This window comes from Ptiloglossa arizonensis, chromosome 3 (genome assembly GCF_051014685.1).
Source record: "Ptiloglossa arizonensis isolate GNS036 chromosome 3, iyPtiAriz1_principal, whole genome shotgun sequence".
NCBI classification, from domain to species: domain Eukaryota; kingdom Metazoa; phylum Arthropoda; class Insecta; order Hymenoptera; family Colletidae; genus Ptiloglossa; species Ptiloglossa arizonensis.
In genome coordinates, this window is record NC_135050.1 from 20,905,157 (window position 1) to 20,931,447 (window position 26,291).

Below are 26,291 nucleotides of genomic sequence, written 5' to 3' on the forward strand. Positions count from 1 at the left end.
TCGGTAGGTATCCACGACTGCATTTTTCAAACGAGACGGTCGCGTATCGCGGGAAAGAATCGTTTCGATGCGAGATCGTTTCGAAAGTTCGCGAGGGAACGGGTCGTCGAGGCGAGTTTCGAGCAACTTTTGCGCGAGAAGGGTGCAAATGTACCGTTACGGTTCGAAAGCGGTACGCGAACCCCGTGGAAAACTTTCCGAACGATCGTTACGCTCGTTTGGCGCGAATCGGCACAGGAACAAACGCGTAAAACGAAGGTAAACGTAACGCGAGGACGAAACACGCGAAAAGTACGCGAGTCCGAGACCGACGAGAATCGTACGAACGTTCGATCGAGGCCAATGGCGGGTATTATTTGTTCGATCGTCACGGTACACGTGTTCACGAAACAACGAACCGTGTCTTATCGAATGGAATGCGAACTTTGTGCCGCGCGATCGAATTAATTTGGCCACACTCGCGAACACGTTGCAACGCGGTAGGTACCGTCGCGAAATTATAACCGCGTTCCGATGAACGACACCACGAAGCTATGCAAGGTCGGAATTCTGCAATGCGGCTCGGGAATTTCTTTGTGGTACTTATCCGTCGATTGCTTATCTTCGTCTATCTTTTAAATAATCGCATACCTATTGGGAAATCCTCGCCTTGAGAAGCCACTGTTTGCATTGCCGTTCGATGAGTTCCCACACGTTCTCCCGTTCTGCGCACCGGACGAATCTCTTTTCATGCAAAATTACACGTATCGGTGTGGGTGCACGATGAGATCCTCGTTCAATCGTTCGCGATTAATTACCATAAATTGTATTTCATAAAATATTCCACGGTGCGTCGTTAAGCGAGCAAAACACCGCGAACCTCTGTACGTCGAACGGTGTGCGAGAACGTTAAGGTTTACAATCGCTCGGAGAATCGCGCGTTTCTCATTTTTAAACACGGAAGTAGCCTCGTTGTTTTTCGGTGTCATCGTCGCAACGAAAAAAAAAACGGATAACCGATTCAATTTGTCTCGATTGAATATCACGGTGCCCCGAGCGGAGAAAACGAAAAAAAGAAAAGAAAAAAAAAAAAGAATATTCAAAAATTACGTTCCCGTTCGCATTATTCGAAAAATTTGTACTTCCCGATCGTACGGTGGAAAGTAAACGTAAAAATTTCGTCGAACGTCGCGGAAAAAGCAACGGAACGTCGAACAACATAGTTGTTTGTACCGGTTGACTGTATCGCGATGCTTTCGCTATACATTTGCGAGTTATTTCGCGAATGCTTTCGCGAGAATACCTTCGACGCTCGAAAGGTGCATTCTAGCGACACCTGCACGTGTGCGCCGAGCGTTCCGACTCGTCTCCCATTGTGAGCAACTTCGAAATCTCCTTTAACCAAATCTCGGGAAGTTTCGAGCGTTTCCTCGCTGGCTGGTGCCGCCTTATGAAACTCGCGAACGCGCGCAACGCGCGAAATGAACGACGTTTACGTTATTAAAAGTACAAGGTTACGTAACGCCGCGCGCGGAGCTATCCTCGACCATCGATCTAATTAGATTTTAATGAAAAGTGGCTGTAACTTGCGCGATGAAAACTTCATTTCCATATGATGAAATACGCGGCTGCCTCTGTTACTCTGTCCGCTTACTGTTACCTTCTTTGTGCAAATTTGGAAATAATTGCGATCTTGATGCGAGGGAAGGAACATCGCTCGTTAAGAAGTCGTTCGGTGCCTATGCTCGAGCGATTCAATTTACCGACTCGCCTTGCATCACGCGCCTCTAACGTACGTTATTTTGTGTAAATTACAGCCCGGGTTACCCGAACCGTGTTGCTGTTGGAATTGTACAACGTGTTCTACACGAGCCACTGGTTTTTCTGTCTAGGATGTTACGTTTGCATGCTCGAAGCGTTCGTCGTAGTTCAGATGCGCATCGACCGATTCAGCGACTCGAAGATAAATTAAGGCGCGATTATAATTTTTGCACGGTTCAAAAAAAAAAAAAAAAAAAAAGAAAATAGGAGAACGGTCCTGTACGATAGTAAGTACGTAAGTACGCGTCTTGGAATTTTGTATAATCGCGTTCGTGTACGTTTCGCGACTAAACGTTTTCGTTGAAAATTGACCGTACTTGTTTCCACCGAGTACATCCGCTGCGACCATAATTGCAATTGGATCGAACACGGTGAATCGCCTCGAAGAAAAGTGCACGGATCGTGGACAGTGAATTAAAGTTCTTGGACTGTGAAAGTGCACTTCCGAAGTACACGAGGAAGTTTTTATTAACTTCGGTGTCCATCGACGTTCAACTCTCGGTAATAAACGAGATTCGTACGTCGATGCATTCGTTACCCTACGACGAAACGAGAACCGTGGACAAAGTAATCTCACCACGGATCGATGTAACATTCGGCTATTTCGATTCCGCGGAGTTTCCTGAACCTTTAACCCGGACGAAAATAGAACAATCGAATCGTCGACTTGCAAATCGAATCCGCTCTTCTTATTTCGCGACTGTCGAACGGGGCGTTTTATTCGCCTCGCCGGGATATCGACACGAGCCAAACGATCCGCGATCGAGCCGCAATTATTTACAACCGTGTGTCCGAATCGTAATTTCTTACGCGCTTTCGATCCAATCAACGACTCGTGATATCCGTCCCGTCGCTCACCGACGATAAGATTCCCTTTACCCGGCGAAACGTGAAATTTTCGAACATTTCCGATCCGGATCGAGCTTATTCTAAGAGGCTCGTATACGTACACATACACACACAATCGGCAACTTTCAACAACCCGTAACGAATGAGAAAACCGAGCGCCGCACGACTATAATTAACACATCTGACTAGAGATTATAATAATATCGCGGTTTATTCTAATACTTTCAGGAGTATCTACGTTACTATACTAATGCCAAAGTCCTACATCTCTATACAGTACTGTACTTAAGTTGCTATCTACGGTCGCCTATATTTCTTGCGCGAACGTTTCTTTTCCATTCGTTACGGTGCACAGATATTCGAACGGTTCGACGAGTTTCGCTACAACATTTTCACGCATCCGGCCGGTGTCAACGATCGCGACGACATTACCGAGACGAAAACCGTATTAATCGCGGCTTCGAAACGGTAACGATATCGTTGCACACTTGGTCGTTGCAAAGTCAACGATCGATACCGCGCGCGTACAGTACCACGAGAGAGACAAGTGACAGCAGGCAGTACCAAGTGTTGCTCACAGCTACGTTCGATACCGAGGAGCATACGTTGTCTTTCCGTGTAACGTCTCTCGACTCGTCCATTGTCCGATTTGGGTGGCAATAATATTCATCGTTGCTCGGTACCAGGTCGCTTACGATGACGAGGAATTTCTCGAAGGGACACAGCTCCGCGCAGCCTGGAATCGTTTCGATCGTCAGTTGCTCGGAAACTCCGCTCCAGAATAAAACCTGGCGTCGAAACACGTTTAAGTTTAGCGTCGGAGCCTGGACCGAGACGAGAATCATCGCTTCTTGTCTCTCTATCGCGCGGAATTAATATTTACCCGAACGTAGTAAGTGCCTTTCTTGTCGCGCAGAGTTTCCAATATTAGGGTGGACCCGTATGCAGGCACAACGGGCTCGTCCAAGTCCAAAACTCTCGCAACTGCAGCGACGTTCATCTCGTGGGCCGAGAAGAGGAACGCCTTCCTATCGTACGGCTCTAATTTGCCCGCCTTGTACGCCTCGATGTCTTCCACCATTTTACGCAACAGCAAACCTATGGAAATACCGTGTAACGTTTCATTTCTTTTTTCTTTTTCTTCGACCGTCACCTCGTAAACCGTAAGCGTATTTCGTAAAAAGTGAGTATCCTTCTACCTCCGTTCAACCGTTTCAACGTCCTCGTGTCCGACCTCAGTCTAAAGTCCAGCGCGAGTATTTCTTTCATCGGAGTGGGATACACGCTCTCGGTCCATTTCGGAAGAGTCAAATTCTGAGACGCCTGAAATCATTTAACGTTTAACCGATCGTCGATGCTCGATGCTCGCTCGATAACGGAAAACACGCTCTCACCTCTTCCTTGAGCAAATTGTACAGATAAGTCACCGCGGATGTTGTGTTTATTACTTTTCCACTGTGCTGGGTTAAGTAATTCATCACGTTTTTGTACTTGTTCACTATATCCTGCGTGCTCGGTTGTTGAAGGAATTTGCTGTATTCTTCCTGGTACCTTGAAGCACGAGAGATCATTTCTTGTCAGATTTCCTTCAGCCGGGAATAATAATTGTAGCTCGACGAGGTCCGACGAAGAACAATGTTGGGAGCGGGTAATAGTTCGATACGAAATTTTTCGCTAAAGTATAGCGTTTTACGTTTGGACGTTGTCCAGGCATAGTTCGTAGGTTCTCGCAATTTTTTCGGAGCGCATTCGCGCACTCCTATGACGTAAGAACTTTCATTTTTGACGATGACAAACACGCGCGCACACGGGATTTTTTTATATCGTTCACCTGCTCGAATGACTTTCCATTAAGTTTGCATAACACGGGGTATACGAAGATGTTGCGAAATCGGGTCCAGCGAACGTGTCGAACGAATTAATTTTTTCTTTTTTACCGAAGAGTGATAAATTGCAATAATTTTTGTCGCGTCGCCGAGGGAACGTGAATCCGACGTTGTCACGGTGAATGGCTATTCCTGTTCTCGTTTATAACGACTGGTTTCTTTATTATTGCTACGTTTAATCTAATCGGATTTGAGTAATATTTCTTTGTACTTTGTATTTTTCTGATTTCCTAACGAGAGTTCGCAGCGAAGACATTCGTTGTGTAATTAAATCGCATCGCAAGGAAACTGTCTACAAAGTAGGCTTAATAATCCTTGCCGTATGAATCATGGGTTATTTTCAATTAATGCGAACTTATCGACTTCGTTAATCTCGATTGACCTTACGTTCCGTTCTTTATCTTTTACGTTTAAATCGCTATACTTGGGCTTCTTAAATTATCACGGATCGGCGTACAGATTCGTATTATCACCGGTCGCGGTCACAATTTTCGTTCTTGTCTGTACCGTACGTTTCGTTTCTTTTTTCGGAAAGTAAAATATCGTTAAAAGATAACAACGAGTATCGCGCTTACTTGCATTCGGGAGAACCCGACGATTTCGAATGTAAATAAGAACGAACCGTTGGAAAACAATCGTGATTCGACACGTTCGTGACAATCAACCTTTTGTGCAACATTTCGAGAACGATGCTTCCGGACGTATCTTAAAAATCCAAAGGAATTTCTCGTCGAATTTACCTCGAATTGGTTTTATTTCGCGCGCCCGGCTTTATCCGTGATTTTCGCGAATATTTCGCATCGTTTCGTTAACGAACGAGAACGCTAAAATAATTACCTCGGACAGTGATGAGGGAACAAGAGATTGTCGTCTTCGTAGGGCACGAAGAACGTCGCTGTTGGAATCCAGCGTAGACGCGGGTTCCAAATTTGCTTCTCCGAGGGTGGGAATAATCCAGCCAGGACTAGCTGCAGAGACAACTGAGTCCTTGGGACTTCCGTTGATCTGGCATAGATCTTCTCCGGCCAATAATCTGGCCCGAAATATCGATCGTAACGTTCACGGAGCATTGTCCCGATCCTGTATTCACGCAGCTTACCTTGCTGCATAGGTGCACGAAACAATTACCATTTATGTATGTTTGTCGATGCGTATCGTTAATTGCTTCGTAATTGCTTCACGATGATGAGCGAAACTCGATAATGTGAACGGTCGTCTTTATTATTGTCTTAAGCGCAGTTAATTGAACACGAGGCAACTGCACGAAAGCAAATAATTCGAAAAAAACACTCGCGAGCGAATCGATGCGTTAACTGTTCGCGAATTTAAATATCATTTTGAATGAAATCTCCACCTCCGAGAAGAATCGATCTCTTACGGTCGTATTAATGCGAAAGTTTGCAAAAGTGAGAACGAGTCGAATATTAAAGCATTCACCGAGAAAAAGATTCTCAAAATAATATCAAAGGAATACGTAGAAAACGACGAAAAATACAAAGAATACGTGTACACCGTTGATTATTGTTACTTACGTTCGTCAAGTCTCCGTTACCCATTGGGTAGTACGAATACTCCCGGTAGGGATCGTTGGGATAATTCTGAAACTCTCGGTGTGGCACTTTCTCACCGTGTCGAAATACCTTTAAAAACACATTCAACTGTTAATTTCGCTCGAATTTCGCGACTTTACGCGACATTTTTGACGATTTTTCACTTTTTCCCGCGCGATATGCTTCTGGCTCGTACACGACGCGTTGGCGCGCGCGAGCGCACGGTTCTCACCGAAAGCGAGGAAAACGGGGAAAAAAAAAGAGGAGAACAAAAGTGTCGATTTACCACGTGCAACAATTGTAAATCCAGATCACAGTCGGCCACGTTGACAACGACGAACAGAAGGGCGAGACACGAGATCGAGCGACGGGCCAACATGTTTTTCGTCGACACTGATACGGCGAAGAAGCGAGACAGGAGGACAGCTACGTCCGGAATGCACAATTTCTCTCCACGATCTACGAAGAAGTATATATTCTTGGCGGTGCTTATCTAAAACAACTCGTCGAGTGGGGGTGGATAAGGAACACAGGCGAACAGGTTTGCAGTTCTCTCGATTTTTATCGTCGGTTCCCCGTTTTTGCTCGTTACGTTGATCCTTTTCCCGCTGCGGAGTCGCGATCGTGGTGCTCCTCGAAGGCCACGTACTCAAAGAATGGGAAATCTGGCGGAGCTTGTCCCCCGGTCTGGGTGCCTCCGAGTTCAACTTCATATCCTCGGGAAGACCGTGTTTCATCGTTAAACAAAGATTACCGCGGATTGCCTTGAAGGTACTCTCTATCGGACGTGCAGCCCGCGCAGCCGAATCTCGTCTGATACACCATCGAGCGTTGCTTAATCCGACGTTCGAAATTAAACGGACGCCGGAGAAAGTGGCCAGCGACCTTATTTCGAGTTACGTAATCCGTTATGACAATAAACCGCGAATAATATTTTTTCATTACGTTTTCATTCTTTTTTTTTTTCCTTTATATTATTTTTTACGATCACGGGGAAATAGTCTCGGTCCGACGACAGATCGGTGTTGTTTCGAGGTACTCGAGTCACCGTTACGTAATACAAATTGTGTTTTCATTTTGGAAATCGCGTTTTGACCCTCTTCCCTCGAAAGGCGACTCGGGGTTGTAGAATTTGAAGCAAGAACGCGACGCGGTACCGCAACCTGGAAAATCGCAAGACTTTGCATTCGATGGTTTCGTCTCGTGAGATACGAAGATGTACGTACGAAATATCGAAGGAAAAAATTTAGGTTCGATGTTGCGCGTAATTTTTGTTCCAAGAAATATCATCCGTGAGTTCTTCGTCACGGAAGAATCTTTGTGCGCAAAGGGTTAAATGCACTTCGACGTTGGAGCGTCACAGCGCTGGTGACGATTTTGTATCAATATTGCGAAAATCCTTTTCTTGAAAACGGGAACTTGTTAACGATCGTGACGATGACATATTTAATCGCAGAAATAGTGAATAGTGACTCAGCGTGTCCAATTAGAGTGTATGGAAGTAATAATAGTGCGTTTCGCACGTTGATTGTACAATTGAAAAATTTACATCTATTCGCGATCCATCTTGTTAGTGTAATGATACGTTTCGTACAAACTTGTAGATATTTATTTGATTAAAATTTACCTGTGAACGCCTAGAAGCTAGTATTATAAAACAGTTTCCTGTTTATTTGAATTTGTTTTTCGCAGGAACTTGACGTTTTACCGAGAATATTTCCCTAACGATTCTTTCCCGTGTCGTGTACATTTTCGTCCACTTCCCTGTTCCACGTAGACCGAAGTCTCGGGAATTCACAAGGAAAATCGTGCAACGTTTTGCAAGATTTCCTCCGCGCGAGCGTGGTCCTGATTCGTCGAAGCGATCTCGTCTCCTCGGAGGCGGCAATAATCGACAATAATTTCCGAGCGAATGTTTTTCTTTGTCCGAGAATAGGTTTTGCATTTAATGAAAATACGAACAAATTGCGACTAAGTGTCCTAGCCTACACGCGTTCCAGTTTCGTAAGTTTTCAATAGTAAGCGCGGATACTCGTACCGTTTATCAAGGATACGTCCGTCGGCTCGATTGTTATCAGTAACCTTTATTTGATTGCGACATTAGCACTACATTGTGGTGCAATGACCATTCGCCTTGTAATATTTACTCGGTAGTGTTGTACATGTGCACGATCAATAGTACAAATTGATCCCGGAACTTTAATGTCGCGCATTACCAATCATTGTGATTTTCACTGTAAGCAACGAATCGGACGAGTCGTTCAACTACGAAAGTAACACCTTGAACGTGTATTTACGAGCGATTTGCATTCGGTATGGAAGAACGATTATCCACGCTTAAAACAGAAGGACAAATATCGTAGGAATCTCGCTTCTCCATCGTATACTTGTTTTTCTTTTTTCCTCTCTTTTTTTTTTTTTGCTCAAATATCTTTAATTATATCAATCATCTCGCTTTATTTTTGCACTTCTCGACGTACCTATAGGATTCCTAGTTTAGCAATCCTGACACAATCGTCCTCACGTTTTTTCCTGGTACGAGTCACGCTTGTGATTTCAAGGAAACCTGATATTAGCCTGCAAATTAATATTAAACCAACCGACGTGTTAACGCATTTCGAAACGATTGAAAAGTTGGCGGGAAATATTAAAGTAACAATCGCGACGACGTATACCTTTTCGTTCTAATTGCTGCGCGAAAAATTAAGAGCGAGTGTACATTTGTACACGAAATAGGTCGTATTTCGGTTAAAATGCGCGAATACATTCTTCGCATCGTTAACGCGTCCTACGTTTTTCTTGAAAAAAAGTTATAAATGCATTTTGGTGATCGTCCGAGCGTAATACGCGGGTTTTGTTCGCGCGTTCCGATGATACGTTTGCAACTATGTAATCCATTGTAATTCACCTTGCAATGGTGTTTACTCTGTTAATTACGCGGTAGTTAGCATTTTCTTTCCGACCAATGAGACTCCACGGTAGAATGTGCAAATTTCCTCGTTAGTATTTTCAGCGAAGGTATAGAACTTTCTAATTCATTTACCGAACTTTCTTCTTACAGCTGTACGAAATAAAAGTTTACCAACCACGAGGTAAAACATTCTTCTACGTAAGATTCGTCGAAACAAATCCAACGAGGCCGTATGTTTGCTAAATGAGAATCTGAGATATACGTGTATGTATACTCGAAACATTACGAAGGAGCAAAAAAATTCCCTCGAACGTCTGTCATCTTTTGGCAGTGTAAAATGTACGCGAATATTTTAGGCGGTGTAAAATATATGCGAAACACGCAACATCAATTTCGTGAATAAATATATTTTCTCGAAATAACCTCATTTAAATATTACATATATTTGGGACCATTTTTTATCGAAAGGTTCTTGAAGAAATTTTGTTGGAAATTTATATTATACCGTGAACGAGTACTATCCTCTAATTTTTCGTTGCTAAGGCGTCTCAAACTATTTATCTCGATCTCTTTTGTATTTATCGCCAATATATATAATATTTTCTTAGTTTATATTCATATACATATACATAATATTTTTAACAAAACTAAAATTAACGGTGTACGCACGAAACAACATCGAGCGAATGCTATAAGAGTTTGTTTACTCGTGCGTTGGAAATCACGATTAACTTCTAAATAACCTTCGGTGATGGATTGTTTTGCCTAACAGGCGCCGTATTGTATGTTCTAACGAAACAGAGTGAACGTCGCAATGCGATCATTCTAACCGGAAAAATCAATTATCTGCGGTTTAATCCGAATACAATACGTTGTGCACCTCTTGTTTTACGTAAAATGTGGAAATTATGACGATGTCAAGAGCGGAGCACGATGTATTTATACACTTTCGATTTTACACTTCGCTTCAACTTTGTTTAACGGTAAATTATCAACACCGATTCACCCGCGATGCCCTATAAAATATGTACTTTATATAACGCAAATAATGTTATTTATAAACCGTGCAAAGGATGTTCCATTAAATCCAATTATCACTTTTAAGGGTGTACTTAATGCATAAAAATAGTAAACAGTTTTTATATCGCATCCATCGTTCACTTGTGACGGAATAATTATTAAGAAATTTGCGATGCGAATTTACGGGATAAATTACACGGTCGTTTCCTTTTTCTTTACGAATAGTCAAAGTTATGCATCAGACGTTGAACCTTGAGTGCTACTACCTTAATTGAATTATTTATACTCTAAGTAGGATCGGAATTAGTTGTCCGTTCAAGGCCACAGGAGGGTTACCCTCACCCGTACCGTTCGACTACGTCGTCGCTTTATGGAATGCGATGCGTTTAAAACCGGCCACCTGATGTTGGGACATAATCTAACGTTAGTGTTCCTTTGGTACGCGAAGATGCAGAGAATATACGAAGATCGAATTTAATTTTTCTTTTTACTTACTTGCATTCTAATACAACGTTTCAACGTATGTACAATGATCTTCGATAGAAGGGCATTGGAGGTCGTTGGGGGAAAATACACAACTTTGAAGAATAGATCATTTTTTACCTTCTTCGATGATCGGTATCGCTGCGTTAGAAATAGTTGTGCACGTTGTAACACATCTGAAAGATCACACGCTGAAAGAAATCACAAACGAACGGTTCTTCTCAGTTTCGCGCGCTGAATACGCCTCTAAAATTCCGCTCACAGTTTTTGAAACATCCTGTACGCCTTCTGTACACATTTTTAGATCGGTGTTTGCGAACAAGGTTGCGCCGAGACATCCAACCGGCACTCGACATTTTTCGCGCGTTTCGAGACTTTCGAACATCGACAACTTCCGTTCCGGATCTCGCGAAAAGATTTCTCTTCAAAGTTCGCGATATTAAACGCTGGAAGACATTTCCCCGGATCGTTAAACCAAACGATCGATTCCCTATTAGAAATACTGGTCGCGATTCCTCGCTGAACATCCCGATCGCGTATCCACCGCTCTGAAACCAGCGGGCAGGTGACAATGACGAATCGCTCCCGATACCGTGCATAATTTATTTTCCCCGCGTTGATGTGCAATGAAACGCGTCACAGGGTCGTGGGCGCGGAAAGAAACTAACGCAGCGGAGCGTCACAGGAGGAACGAGTTGTAGGTGTGTCGTGAATAAAGCGGCCCGATACACGCCTCTGTCTCATTGCGGACACGCATATTAAGGGGGTGAAAAAAAGTAAACCGGTCTTGAAAGACCATAACCTCTAACAACCGTACCGCCTGTGTTCTTAATGAATTTTTAAAAAGACACTCTCTGCCGCCGAGGGTCGGTATTATCCGCTTCTTTTCGCACGGCGAATCCACGCTGAAAAGGATTCATAAAATTTTATATAAAGGGAATAACGCCGGTGATGTATTAAAACTTGAACTCCGGTATTTCTTTTCGCGTGTATGCATTCGCGCGGTTTTATGTATCTTGCGGCCGGCGTCGCGAGATTATCGCGAAATTTATGAAGCCTTCGTAAAAAAAAGGGGGGGAGGGGAGGGGAAAAAAGAGAAAAAATAATAATAACTGAAAAATACCGTAGACGCGAATAGACGGGCGAAGGTATTTGTTCCTCGTTTCTTTTTATCGCGAAGATAGTACACTCGCGGTGGATATAATATGCAACGGAGATTAAATGACGCGTATAGCGAAGAACGTTAATGGTGCACTTTCTTATCTAAATAAACGGATAGCAATACCGAGACTCGTTGCCCGATAGACAGGCGTGCAATTTCTCGGCCGAATCGTCGAACGACGGACTTTTGAAATCTCGTCGCTTTCGTTGAAATTTCTACGCAAGTGTCTGCCCGCATACCTGTTTGTATACCTCGTCTTGACCTTTGTAAGCGTTTGCCCATACATATTTCATTATCGACCAATAGATAAATACAGCTCACGATCCTTTCTCCGACCATCAGCTGTGCGTGAGTTTTCTCGACGGTTCTCGGTTACGCTAAAACTTTGTTACACTCCGGTTTTAATTTACTCTCGAAGGCGTTAACCACGCCGAGAGAATTCGAAAAATTCTCTCTTATTAAAAACAAACGTGACGGAAATAACGTTACGTAAGTCACAATCCTGTTTCCGTTGCACACAACCGGAGACTTTTGATTATTTTTTCCGAGCAACTTATCCGATAGTCGCTCGTCGGGATGACGTTCGTTTCTGCGGACGAGCGAGTACCCTTGTACACGTAAGTAAATTGTCCACGGTGATCGTAATGATACACGATAATTAATTGTCCGTGTTATTTTGTTCCACGAACCGACGATTAATTCCGCCTGGTTTAAAAATACGCGATGGTGTTTCTATCAGCCATCGATTCTTAGCTCTCAACGTTTGTTGATCTCGTGATACGAAGAGTCGCGTCATCGTGTGAAAAAATTCCGTTAGACCGTTACTGTTCTCTTTTCTCGTTCTCAGCGATTTCTTCCCACCGTTCGTTTCTCTTTTTAAAGATTCGATCCAACGGCTGGACTTTTATCCATCGAAACATCTCTGGACTGATGTATCGGCCATTCGAACACACGTTCAAGGTTGCGGTAACCTTGGATCGAGTTTTCCTCCGCGAGTAATACGGCTCGTAGTTACCTACCTGCGCGCACGTTGCTGGAATTTCTCGTTGTTGGAATTACGAGACGAATTTATTCACCCACCGATCGCACCGATCGCACCGATCGCGAAGAAACGTTTACGCGCGTCGAAAACGAATAAAAATCGGAACCGAAAAATGGCGAGCGGAGTGCCTCGGCTCCGTGTTCCCTCGATTATATGCAGCGGATTCTCTTTACGACTGTTTGCCCGCGCAAAAGAACAATTCTCTTCGGACGTGGAACACACTGATCCTTAATCTGACGACCTTGCGGCAACGGACGGACATAAAAGTGAACGGAGCAGAGGCTAAAAAAAAAATTAGAATGCCGGATCCAAAATGTATTAATGTCTTCTGAGGCATAAAATCCTCGTATATCACGTTTGAGATAAAAGAAGAAGAAAAATATGATCATCCGTATGTTATAGTGTGCTAATCATCGGTAATAAATTTAAAAAGAAGAAAAATTACACAATACGAGTAGATGTCGTGTAACGAATTGACGAGATATAATATTCCGAATCGACCGACTACGCGACCGTTTATACGCGTTTGCACCGTGTTGCATAGATAAAATTACAGTGCCGAAGTTGCGTTTGAAATCTTAAGTAGTTTCCACAATTTACTTCCTGCTCGATTATTGGAGTTTTTTTTTTTTTTTGCAAAAACATCCACTCGCGACGCGGACTTTTTTTGCGTCGTCGAAGAAAAATTTCCTATTTCGATGGCGCAAACTAGTAATCAAGTTTAAGGACGAATGATCGCGTCGTTACGTTTCTCTAGTTAATCGACAACGCGATATTCAACGTGGTCGCTGAGCCCTAACGATGCTCGAGTTCGTTTCTAAGGTTGTGCATGAATTTTAATTCGAATGCAGATATACAACCTTCTCGTTGGTACGAGATGTAGAGTGAAGTTCCCATTATTAGGTGCACAATTAATAATGGATGTTCCAGACTGCAAGGCAACAGCGTCACAAATTAGACGAGCTTCTTATCCCGAGTGTACGGCCACGTGTCTGTCGCTTTTATAATCAGCAATCACTTATGCATTATAATTTTTAATGAGTGAAACAGCATTGAACGAGAAATACATTTGCCTTTATTAAATGACTCGGCCTATTTAAAATACGGAGATATCGAGGTTCAGGTTGCACGATCAAGTCCGCGTAAACTCCAAGTTGCAACACGTACGAGACAGAAATTTATCATTCAAATCGTGTTCTTAGTCAATTTTCTGAAAATTTCAATGACAGGCTTATAGGATGTAAATACAGTTTAAACGATGATGTAACCCGATACAAATATTCGTTTGAACGAATAGTGGAAAGAATGTGACATCGAGAGTGTATCGATTCTTCCTCGTGTTCGTGCAATTGCATATTTCTTCTTTATTCTGTCGCGAGACGATATTTTGTTCCTTTCGATCGTTATCGAAGAGAACTCGAACGCGAGGTTGACGGGAATTTAACCTATTAATAAATCTATTTAAACGCATGCTCGTATCGGACTGTTCAAATAGGAACTTTATGTACACGAATTGCGAGCTGCGGAAAATTTTCCGCGACGGCGCGCGTCTCTCGAAGGATTTTAATCATTTAGGTCACAAGATTACCACTAACCGACTTCGCAAACATTTTTTTGCACGGTACGCAGTCTGTCGAACGTCGAAACAGGGAAACAAGGAAAAAAAAGGATCGACGAATACCCTGATAGAACCGCATCGTTCCTAGCTGCTGTAGCTGTAGTTGCAGTCGTAGCCTGGCTGCCTGTAGACCGCCGAGAAGGGAAATCCAATACCATGGAATTGAATAACGTATCGACAGACGTCGTAGGGTGCGAAGGCACGTTCGGGAACAACTTCCTTCTATAGGAACCACGGTAGATCTGCCCGAAATCGATAGAGACCGGTCAGACGATTTCGTACTCTGCCCGTCTTAATTCAATAATATAGTTTCCATCCATGAAAACAGTTATTGAAATAACAGCCGAAAATTCGAACCGTTATTCGCGTATTCACAAAGATTCGAAAATGTCTCGAGGAAAGAAACGTAGAGACATTGCAACTGTACAACCCTTGGTACGTTTCGTTCGGTGGTGCATTCGAGAATTTCACACGCCAAAATGAACCTTTGTAGTACGATATTTAGGAAACATTTAAGCACGTAAGTACCTTAGAAAAGTATAAAGGGTATGTATCGAAATTGTAGGAACAAGACAACGGATAAAACCGAAAGAAAAGTGCAACGGAATGTGCAACAGTGGAGTCTAATTGGAAAGCAACTGGACGAAGCGGTTGTTTGTATCTACGGTAACCAAATTAGTGCAAAGTATTCGAGGAAAAAATAAAAATTCGTCTAGGATGAGACGGATCCTGGGTAAGAATATAGGTCACCGGAAGTACGAGTAAATTATCCAGTGTACAAACGAGCTTACGTTCCAGGACACGAACGAAGTTGAACCTTGGACTAGTAACCCACATAATGCGCACAGAGGTAGCGTGATCGTCCTTCGAATATCGATAATACTCCTGCACAGGTTCCTCGTCCGTTCCTCATCCTTCAAAATTTTCCAAGGCTCCCGGCTATATTTTCGTTGCTGGATTGTATTTGCACATTGATTGGTTTCGAGTTGTGTGTCACTTGGTTCATCGAAATTTATAATTACGGGCCGATCGGGCAACACGAATCGTGCACGAGCACCGTTCGCGTCGAAACGATTTGATTGACGTTGTACGATCTTGGGGCGGCTTGGCTTGGGTCTCGTGTTGACTCGGGACTCGATTCGTCGGTTCCGGGATTCAATTGTCCTCCGAGCCTCGAGTTATTCAATCGTATCTGTTGCAGCGGTCGAGCTTGAACGATAAAAGTATTTTTCTCGTCGATATTTTCTCTCTTATTTATTGTACTTGTTTCAGATCGACCTTGCTGCTGTTTAACGCAGAGCTAAGTTCGCTCGACGTTGATAAATTTCTACGAGAAGAGGACGCATTTATTGCACGGTATCAACGACGTTACTACGCGCGGAAAAGGATCAAGGTGAAGGTGAGTCGTATTCTTTTCCAAAATTTTATTCGTATCGACGAACGGAGAAACGCAGAATAGTTTATCGCACACTTGGAACGCGAACCTAACGATCGTACAGGGAACGCGATTATTTTACAATAGCGTCGTCACGGATTTTACTTCTCGATGTTAGTTTTTACTTTCTCTCGCATCGGGCGCTAATTTCTTTCTGCATACATTGCACGCTTCTAATTCTTTTCGCTCCGCGTACCGCTTCCGTAATGCTCTTTTCTCGTCCAGTGGCTATTCTCGTTCATAGTCGAGCCGTGACTCGCAGCAAAGATTATCGGACCAACAGATATAATAATAATTATGGTTACGACTTGCGTTACGTCCCGCTTGATTGCATGCAAAGTAAATGGAAGCATTAATTTCTTACGCGAAACAGCCCTATCGTACCGACCGCGTATATTTTTCGTTTCTTTTGTGTACGCTGGATTTTTTTTCACGCTCCGTTAAATCAAACCTCGTAGCTATTTCTCAATTGAGTCCAAAGCCCCAGTCGAGCGTATCACATCCAGCAAGCTGTATTCCATTAACACCGGTGCATTCAGTCTCCGATTCTAGATGAAATTGAATTTATTTTGCAATAAACGGGGTCACGTGTGCTAACATGTAATCCACGGTAAGATAACCTCCGGATCAAACGTTCATTTGTGCCAGGAAAGAGGTTCGCGTTACGTTCAAAGTTCGTCGTTGAACGCAATCGTGAAAAGCTCGAGAAGAGTATGGAAATCTTAAAATGTAATGTTTCGTGCATACATTACGCAGGTAATATATTTCCGGTTTTACGAACCATCGGGCGATTAAATCGCGAGAACTTCGTTAATAGCCGAAGTTCGATAACGACTTTGACGCTTCGATCGTACACGCACACGGATCGGTAACGTTGAAGAAGATATTTAAAGAGAAAAATTTCTTTACTCGAATTCTCACGGAAGACGAGCTTTTCGCGCGCAACGATTGCAGAACTCCAGTCTAGTGTCTACTTTCCACCAAAAGATGAGAAATTTACTTTCAATTCGTTCTTCCCTCTGTATATTGGTTCGGTAGTTTCATTTTTCTTTCTACGGTTTCCATCAAACTTGACGCCGAGCATATTAATAAGAAACTTTTGATCGTATTAAGTCTGCAGAGCAAAGGTTACTCGCTACTAAAACCGATGCAGAACTTTATCCACCAGAGTGTTCAGAATATGGACGAAATATTTGATGAGTTTCAGATCTCGCGCTACTCTTGGTAATCTTACGGCCTTGAATATTTACTTGTCAATTCATAAACCGACGTGACTCCGTTTTAGCCCGTTTACTTTTATTTGCGAGCATCGCGCGGAAATTTTCGATACAAATTAAACTTTTACGTTTACAAAGCCCGCGTCCGGTGTGTATCACTCTTTCTCGGTTTGAGATCTGAATTTTTCATAACTATCGAACGTACGAAACATTTTAATTCAACGCGGTGGCAAGTAAGTCTCCCGGCTGTAAATTAATCCGCTTAAAAGTTATAAATTATTCTCTGTGATGCTCCTCGGCTACCAGCAAAGTTCAGTAACGGTTTACGAAAGCTGACAATAACACGAACAGTCGTTCGAGATCGCAGTCGGTCAATTTAAAATCGCAAAATAACAATTAGTCTACTCCAATTGTACGATTCTATCGTTGTTCGACGAAATTAATCGACTTAACTCGATCGACAATTACGAGCTTTCAAGTTGCAAGAAAATCGATAAATGTCGTTTAACGTTAAATCCGTTGATGGTTAAAATTAGTGTTCTTCACCAAGCGAGAATCTAATACAGATGGTAAATTTTATTCCTCTTCGGCCGATCGTTCGATCAGGAAAGCTGTCCAGAGTTTATTTTCGAGCTTAACTTATTTTAAGGGATTACGAGGGAATTAGCAACATTTAAGCGTTAGATAAGCCACGATGCTTTTATACGGTTATCTTGATCTTTCCTTCGTCCCCTCAGAAATATGTACAGCCTTGGAATAAAAATTTAAATAATTGATGTCGCTTGTTCCCTCGACGTTCGAAAATTCGTAGAAAATTTATCTCGTCAATCTCTGAATTCTTTATAAAAAAATGTTGATCGCAGACATTTTTACGATTACGATTTTCCATCCAATTCTTAGAACGTACCGATAAATGATAGCACGTAAGTAAAACAATGAGGAAGGGAAGTTCCTCAACATTTCATATTCCATTTTCGTATTTTTAGATCGAACCTTTGGAGAAACGTTTTAACCGAGTTTCTTCTTCCTCGTGACTTTTGTCACGATCTGTCACAGTTTGTCCACGTGTTTCAAAGTTTCTCTAAAAGTCCCACTGTCTAAATTGCCATCATAAATTTTACGCCGAGTCGTTTCAACTATTCGTCCTCTCCGCGAGTAAATATGACGTTTTTCGGACGAAACTTGTCTCGTACAACGTTGTCGCTCGGGGAAGAATTGAAATAAATTTTTTTCGAGCACGCGAATTATTCTCCTTTCGTCGCAATGTCAACTTGGAACAATTTTAATAACGCTCGTTCATCGCTCTACTTAAAAAGTCGATCCAACGAGGCCGCGGACGATGCCGCGAAGCACTTTTTAATAAATGTTTTTAAACAATTTCGAATAATATACGTGCTCGATACTCGCCCGAAAGGGTCGCGTACACGATATGCTGTTTCTATTCGTTTTCGATAACCCGGAAGTTGACGCGAAGGACGGTCGTTCAGGAATCGATGAAACCGCGGTTTCTTGAATGACACGTGGTAAATTCAATGTTCGCGCACGTAAAAGTGTTCGATAATGGAAGCGTGGAGAAGCGTCGAAAGGAAGCGAGGTAGGCGGTAAATGATTTTTCCGTCGAAAATGTCGAAAAATATTGGAATCGTTGAAAAAGGTTCGTTCGCGTTTCCGTTGCCGCATCTTCGTTAAAATATATCTCGATCGGTGCTAATTATGTCGATCGAAAACCGAAATAATTAACAGGTGAAACGATTACGAACAAACCGAGCGCGGCTAAAACCGTAACAAGTTTCTCTTGTGACGCAAAAGTGGCAAATTGGTAAACTTTAACGGCTTTCGCGATAATTATCATCGAATCGAGCGCAACGAACTGTTTAGAAATTTAACTGCGCACGGAACGAGCCGTTGAGGTATTATCGTCATTTTCATTCATTCCTCTCGGAAACTTCGCCCCGTCACGGGGCCAGACGTTACATAGAAGCTTAAAGGAAAGTTGATAAAGTTACCGCGCAAATTGACTCGGAGTCGTATTAAGACCACTGGTGCCCACCGTAATTGAAATCCTTGAAAATCAAAATTACTGGTGGAAAAAGCTGCTTCTGGCGTTCCCCCTCGTTCGTTCTTTTCTAACGATCTGGGCGTTTGTTGCACGATTGGCTCCGGTAATGCACGGCAAACGGTTTAATTACGAAACAGGATTACTCGACGAAACGCCAACGTTACCAACGAAACCTGCTAGCCAACGTTCGCATTCGACCGACGAGAAAACGGGTGCGAAACTTTCAATATCGATCGTTTCTCGGACGTTCTCTTTTCTGAATTTATAGAATCGAGCGAGAAGCGGTCCGATTCACGAAAACGAGCGACGATCGAGTCGTTCGCAATGAGACGAAACGGTTAGGCGAGCAGCTCGTTCGTGCCGGTAAAAACACCTGTATTGTTCCGCGGTCGAGACGTTCGCGAGGTGGCAGTCGATGGAGAACGGTATTTTCGATGTACCGGTGTGCCTCGTACTCGTGGAACAATACCCCATAAAACGCTACCCTGGCGAGTCGAGTCGGACAACTGCACGGTCCGTTCTTCGAATTGACCCTCCTTTAATTAACCTCGAGCTGGTCCCGAAGGAAAATATCGGTTTTCTTCTTGCAGATATCGAAGAAGGGTCGATCGAGGACGAACTACTTCGAAAAACATCGGAATCCTGGCGATCCTCTATCGGAGAACAGAGTCCTTTTAAAAATCATGGAATCTCGCCGGTGCTTCGATCGTCGATCGTTCGAGAGCACACGTGACCGAAAATCGTTACCGAGGTTGAATCGATCGTACGATATTAAATTAGAGGGGGATAGGTGCGAACTAAACGCGTCCACGTGGACCAATCCCGAACCTTACGACCCCGGAAGGATCAAAAGAAAAATCCACGCGGTAGGTTCTGGACCAGCAGTGGGGAACCTGTGGTCTTCTGGCCCTTAAGTGCGGCTTGCTTCTCGACCGAATCCAAATATTACGGTGCGAATACTTTTATTTTTATTAATACGTTTTCCTTCGCCTTTATACGTTCACTTTGTTCTCGAAAGGAACGTATTTGAAATACCAAAAAAAAAAAATACGTGAAAAGATTCCTCATTGCTGTTCCCAACGAGTCTTGAGACGCAAAAGATCGAGTAAATGGGAACGATCGTTAAATTCCCACCTTTACCGTATCCGAACTCTGTGCTATTGCTCAAGGGACGAGCCAATCGTTTGACGTTTCCGTCAAGTAGGTAACTAATCCAGACGTGCATTATTATGCGGTATATTTCAATAATGAGTCGAGATAAGACGTCTGGACGTCTATCCACGTGACAAGTAACCGGTAAGGGTGGCCCATTGGTCACAGTCGCCGGTTCCCGGCGAGTTAATCTTCGTAAATTTCGTCATCCGGCACTTTGGAGTCTAGACACCCTCGTGAATATGTACCTGTTCGCGCGACACCATGAATGCGTCGGACGCGTTCATAGGCGAATTAAGGAGACGCTGAAATTTAAATCGTGTCCACGTATACGTATTATACGTATACATATATTCCGAAACCGGTGGCCGACGTACAATGCCGACCGAAGAATGACTAGCTTGATTCGCGGTAAATTACGCCCCGTTGGGAAATATCGTGGAATCGGAGACACGTGAAATATTATCGAGATCTATTTGCATCGCAAGGAAAGCGCGGATTGTGCCGTATTTAAAAACATTAAAAGCACACAATGGGAATAACGAGTTCGTTAGAGGAACGCTCGGAGACGTCCCTCCGGGCCCGGGGCAAGGTGAAATAAATTATACGAGCGCATGAAAAACGCAGCGATGCCTGAATAAAACACGAGTAATTCTTTCGCGTCGATCCCGATGTCACCAGCCGACGAATATTTGCCGAGGATCTCGACGCCTCCGCTTCTCGGCCCGGTGAAAATTTACGAAAGCGTAAGTGGAAAGGGTCCGGAGGTCTGAGTGTTCGGAAACGCTGATTTCACGGCTCGTCGACGGACAGTGGAGATTTTCTTTCGCGATATCGGGACGTTAACATTGACGTTAACGATCGAGTGCACCTCGAACGTAGCGAAATCTACCGAAAATCGACGGAGAAGTTTCTCTTCCGCGATCGTAAAGCGGATCGAATAATTGTTTCTCGTTTCGTTGTACCGCGCGGAGACGTACGATGGTACGTATAGACGTATAATAAATATGAAAAAAAAAAGAAAAGAAACACCCTCGGTCGCTTCGGTCGAGCGAAGCGCGTTGCTCGGAGTCCCAGGGTCTCGGGATACAAAAATGAAGCGGTTCCATAGACCGATGAGTCCACGTTGCTTCTTACAGCGACCGGAAAAGTAAGGATTATGGATAGACCGTCCAGAAATTGACGCCGTGGTACACGGAACCTCGATATATCTTTTGTCCAGCGACTCGGCTTTCCGGCCAGTGTGCTTCTAAGAGATATTCGAGATTAGTCCGAACCCGGTCCTTGAAGAATAAAAGCCCGTTTCTCGAGCTACAAGAGGGATTTTACGATTTTCGGAAAGATTCTCGGACCCCTTGCGTCCTTTCCTTTATAGTTTCATGCGCTACGTACGTCTTATATATCGCGCACGGAATCGCTCATAAAGACGCAAAGGAAAAGCTCTTTTTACGATTTCATCGTCGATGTCGAAAAACGCTGAAAAGCACGCGTCCTGTCGAACCTGTTATTTCGCGGAAGGGCGAATTTTCCAAGTAACCGTCCAACGAACACCGGGTACAATTTTTCCGCGGCGAGCGGTGAGAAATTCGTCGCGTTCGAATTCGGACGAAAGTTACTCGCGTCCGAGGGAACACGGGACAGAAACGCTCGTTCTATTCAAATTTAAACGCGTGGTTTATATTCAACGCTCGCGCGATGAATTTTTGAGACCTTGGCCCGCTGGGCTAACCGTTCCGACGAATCTACGCGATCTACGAATTTACGCGAATCGGTTCCTCGCGTTCGCTCGAAACGCGCGGAACGGTCGCGCGACGAATAAAAATATTTAAATATCGGTCGGAGGATGCAGAAGCGCGAGGATACACACCGCGGAGGATCCATTTATCACCTCCCGTGTGTGTAAACCCCGTACGCGGTGATCCGTCGTCTATCCTTGTCCCGTTTCCAACATCTCGAAGAGAGATTTCCACCAGATTTACAGTTTTCTGAATTTATCCGAATGCCCTTCGCGGCCGTCCTTATCCCCGTTTCTCCGTGTCCTTCGAGGAACGCGTCCTTTTATCGTTTCGCTCGGAGAAATCTTTCGTACCGCGACACTCGCCCGGGCTTTGCTCGCCGGTGTACGCTCCGTGAATCGGCCCCGGGTCGGTGTTCACCGTGCTCCGTATACGTCACGATACACGTACACCGATGGAGAGAAAAAAAAAAAAACAGAAGAACCGTTGGTACGCTGCACGCTTCCGTGTGCAATTGCACGGAAACAGAAATTTCGTGCGTCACTCGGGAAAACATTCCGCGACTCGTCTTTTTTAATGATTCTCCATTGTCCCTGCTCGGTTGTTTAATTTCCCCGTGTACGGCGTCGACGAGTGTACGACCACCGGCACGGACGCGATTTTAAATCTTAAACGCTTCCCACCGAAATCCCGTCGTTCCGCGAACGGATTTATTTCCACGGCAATAACGTTGTTTAGCGTTTTGGACACCGAGTCGAGCAATCGCGATCGTCCCTACTCGCGAGGGAATATTTCGTTCCGAGTATTCCCGTTTCGTAGAGCTCGTCCTTCCGTAGCTAGATTCGATCGATTACGGCCGGTTCTTCTACGAGGACGTAACGACGAACGCAATTCCCCTCGAAACGTTTCTTCTCCATCGCGAAACGATCGAATCGTTCTCGCGAAAATCGTACGAAACGAAAGTGTACGCAATTCGTAAGAAACGATCCTCGATCGTTCGCCGCTCGCGAATCTACCGCGTCGAAGAAGCAAACGTTTTTTCACGGTATCGCGATTGATTTTCGTACGGTATCGGTTACCCTCGAGTACGCCATTTTACGCCGTTAGCGTTCCACACAAAGCCGACCGTAGGCCCTTTTCCTCTTCGTCTTTTTTCCATTTCCAAGATCACCCATTATCGCGAGAGAAACTCGCTGGCGTAAGCGTTACTTCCTTTATTGTCTGGTCACAGATCGAGTAGCACTACTTGCATCGAGTAGAGTCGTTGTTCCGTGATCGGACCGGGGCACCTCGACGACCACCGAGTCGATCTTAATACTTCCCCGTTTAAGGTTCCACGCGCGCCTTTAATTTCGTCGCCGGTGCAGCGACAATTGCGCGATACTCGTGCTCCCGTGAGTAGCTCGTTCGTGCAGAAGTTTCGGCGCGGCGATGTCGAACTTCGTACTACGCGCATCTCTCGGTACACGTTCCAAGATCGTTAGCGAGTCCTCGCGGAACCCTTTCCCTCGCGTCCACCGATCACCGGGGCCCTTCGCTTACGAAACTTTTCAACGGTACGTCGAGTTTCGATCCTCTTCGTCGGATTTCGTTGTCCGGGTTACGAAACGATCGTAGCGCGCGTAACACACGCGAGGATTTCTCGCGTCCCGTTCGCATATTCGGAGAAGTGTATTAATCAGCGAGCGCACGCGCTACGGAAATTTGTTCTCAAAGCGAGCGATGAAATTGCGAACCTACGTACGCGGAAATAAAATGCACGTCCGAACCGGAAGTTTTCCTCTCGAGTTTTTTTTTTTTTTTTTTTTTTTTTGCCCCCCGTTCTCGAATCATCGGGAACTGTCCGGCCGCGGAAAAAGGTTCCTCCACTTCCGAGAGACGTCCCGAAAGGATTCCAAGGGTTTCCGAACGTTCCGCGGATCTCCCTTGACGCGAAAAGAAAAATAAGTCTCTCTCTTCGTAAGAAAAATCGTAACCGAAAAAGCGATATTTAACACCGCGTTTCGGTTCCGCGGTTGAATATCTTCGAACGGTATTCGTAAAATCGATACGTGGACACGTTCACCGAGGAAAGCGGATATCTCCCAGAGGTCGATGCGGATTCCTGGCTCGTTCGTTAGCGAGAATGCCGACTGTTGGCCATTCTTCGCTTCGAAGGAACCGCCGACGAACGAGGCGGCGGAAAAACGAATAAAAGACCGCATAATGCGATGGCAGAAGAGGGGCCCCCTCGCCTTTTACTTTTATTTCTCGCGAAATATTTCCAGAAAACCGTGCATTCCATCGCCGGGACGTTTCTTCCTTTCGGGTAAGAACGTTTTCCTTTGAGCGCACATTTTTGTGAAAAACGTTCCCCCAGTATTTTCCAGCGAGCTCATTGTCGCGAAGTTGACTTCGCTTTAAGAAAGGGATTAAGAACGTTTGAAAGTTTTTTAATACAGATAGACAGAAGGAGAGAGAGAAAGCGTGCGCACGCGCGCGCGAGAGAGAGAGAAAGAAAGAGCATAGCGAAAATGGAATGCAACGTTGTACGTTAACAAGGAATATTTCTATGGGAACTGGAGGACAATACGGTCACGGGGGAAACGACGGTGAAGATTTAGTACGATATCGGTCAAATAGTGGAGTAACTGTAAACACTTGAACGACACAAGCCGCGATCGTCGCTCATCGCAAACAATAGAACGCAACTCCTTCGTACAATCACCGGGCGATTTCAAACTCCGGCGTAACCAGGACGCGGAAGAAAGATCAACAGAATTGCGATCAATAAGTGCCGCGGAGGACGCGTAAAGCCGCTGGAAAAGCGATCTTCGTTCTATACGCGCGGGAGCGAATTACGATCGAACTTGTACGAAGAGTAGCGAAAGAATTTACGCGAAACAACAACCCTAATAATAATAACGATAAACATGTTACCGTCTCGCTCCTGTCTCGAAGGAACGTTCTCCTCGCGTATCGCGAATATGCCCCGAGACAGTGGCGGGGAAAACTAAATAAAAGGAACCGCGGTCGAAAAATCGGGACAACGCGAGACGATGAATCTCCGAAGCGATCGGAGTAGGGATTCCGAAGACGGGAATGCACGCGATACGAGGGTGTGTTGCGGGCGGCCTCTCACTCGAGGCCTCGCGAAGGAAAATGATCTTTTCCGACGCGTGAAGGAATAGAAACGAAACGAGGAGCGAGAGAAAGGGTTAAAGTAGCGGAGCAACGATGTTAGAACTATCCAGTAGACGTCGACGGTCTGTGTGCTCCGGCCGCGGAGGCTGCGCGGAAAAATCGATAGCCAACGCGAACCGACGGCGTCGTCGTCGTCATCGGCGGCGGCGGTGGCGGCGGCAGCAGCAGCGGCGTCGGCGGCGTCGGCGGCGTCGGCGGCGTTGGCGGCGGCGGCGGCAGCGGCGGTGGTGGTGGCGGCGTTGGTGGTGGTGATACTGGTGGTGGTGGTGGCGAGTACCGCGATAGAGTCGGATGGTGCAGTCAACGTTGGGACCGGCAGCCCAAAAGACACACGCGGATCCGACACGTTCTCCGTTCCCCTTCCCCCGTAGACCTTCTCCGCGACGAGATCACCGCCACTGTCCCCCCACTTCTCTGACCGCCACCTCTGACCCCGCGATCTTTCCTACGGTCCCGAGGAGAACGCGCCGGTGCTCCGGTACGGGACTTCTTTTTAGCATCGAGCACGCTCCGGTTCCTCGGCTCCGGCCCGGTCCGCGGGCAAACCGACACAAAGCGAGTCGCAACGCGGTCCTCGTTCGCCGGACGTGCAGTGGGTGTGTGATTGAAATGCAATGCCTGGTGACGCGACGTGACGCGATACGACGCGGCACGACTACGACCACGACCAAGACGACTACCAAGACGACGACGACCAAGACGACTACGATTCCTTCGTACTCTCGTCGTTACGTCCCCGTTAGCCACCGATCGCGTGTGACGCCAAGATGAATGCAATGTTGTGACGCGCGAGGCCGCTACCGCAAAACCGGCCCCCACGACGCACCACGCTTTTATAACGCACCGGGGATCCCGTAACGCCACCGGTCGTCTCTCCACGGCGTTCTTGCTTCGTTCTCGCCCCGCGTACAAGACCATGGATGATAAATGCCCGAGAGAACGGTAAACGTCACTCGGCGAGCCGCACGGCTCGCCACGATGCGCGCACGTATCGCTTATAAGTGGATTCGCGCGTGACTGGTCCGCGTCCGTGTTCGGGGATGGATTTTACGGCGGTGGAAAGCGTGTCCACGGGGTTTCGCCGTATACCGGGATTTCCGGGTTTATCGGTTCACGAGTTCTCGCTGAAATACGAGGCTGTACGCCGCGCGCCTTTTCGAGGACAACGACCCCTGTGCGCCTCGCTTC

At 45.2% G+C, this 26,291-nt stretch overlaps 2 protein-coding genes across 5 annotated transcripts in view; one reads left to right on the forward strand and one right to left on the reverse strand.

Annotated features, from left to right (window-relative positions):
- Rhogef3 (Rho guanine nucleotide exchange factor 3) overlaps positions 1 to 26,291 on the forward strand; it is a 204,381-nt gene that overhangs the window by 2,911 nt on the left and 175,179 nt on the right. For 2 of the 4 annotated variants that reach the window (XM_076307273.1, XM_076307278.1), the window contains exon 1: positions 25,480 to 26,045. In XM_076307273.1, the coding sequence (XP_076163388.1) occupies positions 26,024 to 26,045 (22 nt within the window). In that variant the 5' untranslated portion in view covers positions 25,480 to 26,023. Of the gene's footprint in view, positions 1 to 15,593; positions 15,721 to 19,877; positions 19,983 to 25,479; positions 26,046 to 26,291 lie in introns of those variants that run through there. The other 2 variants (XM_076307274.1, XM_076307277.1) reach the window with 2 other exon arrangements.
- On the reverse strand, positions 2,230 to 6,583 carry LOC143144646 (venom acid phosphatase Acph-1). Its single transcript, XM_076307279.1, has 7 exons — positions 6,372 to 6,583; positions 6,068 to 6,175; positions 5,373 to 5,638; positions 4,044 to 4,200; positions 3,849 to 3,972; positions 3,533 to 3,747; positions 2,230 to 3,437 (listed from the first exon to the last, which is right to left on the reverse strand). Exons 1-7 carry the CDS (start codon positions 6,462 to 6,464, stop codon positions 3,153 to 3,155), a joined length of 1,248 nt encoding a protein of 415 aa, XP_076163394.1. The 5' UTR covers positions 6,465 to 6,583; the 3' UTR covers positions 2,230 to 3,152.

Bases quoted from the DNA above. Each gene is read 5' to 3' on its own strand.
- LOC143144646 (XM_076307279.1), bottom strand. From the start codon at position 6,464: ATGTTGGCCCGTCGCTCGATCTCGTGTCTCGCCCTTCTGTTCGTCGTT. The intron at 4,201-5,372 runs GTAATTATTTTA...TCGTGCTTCAAG, and splicing joins TTCCCTCATCACTGTCCGAG to GTACCAGGAAGAATACAGCA. The intron at 3,438-3,532 runs GTAAATATTAAT...TTTCGACGCCAG, and splicing joins AAGGCACTTACTACGTTCGG to GTTTTATTCTGGAGCGGAGT.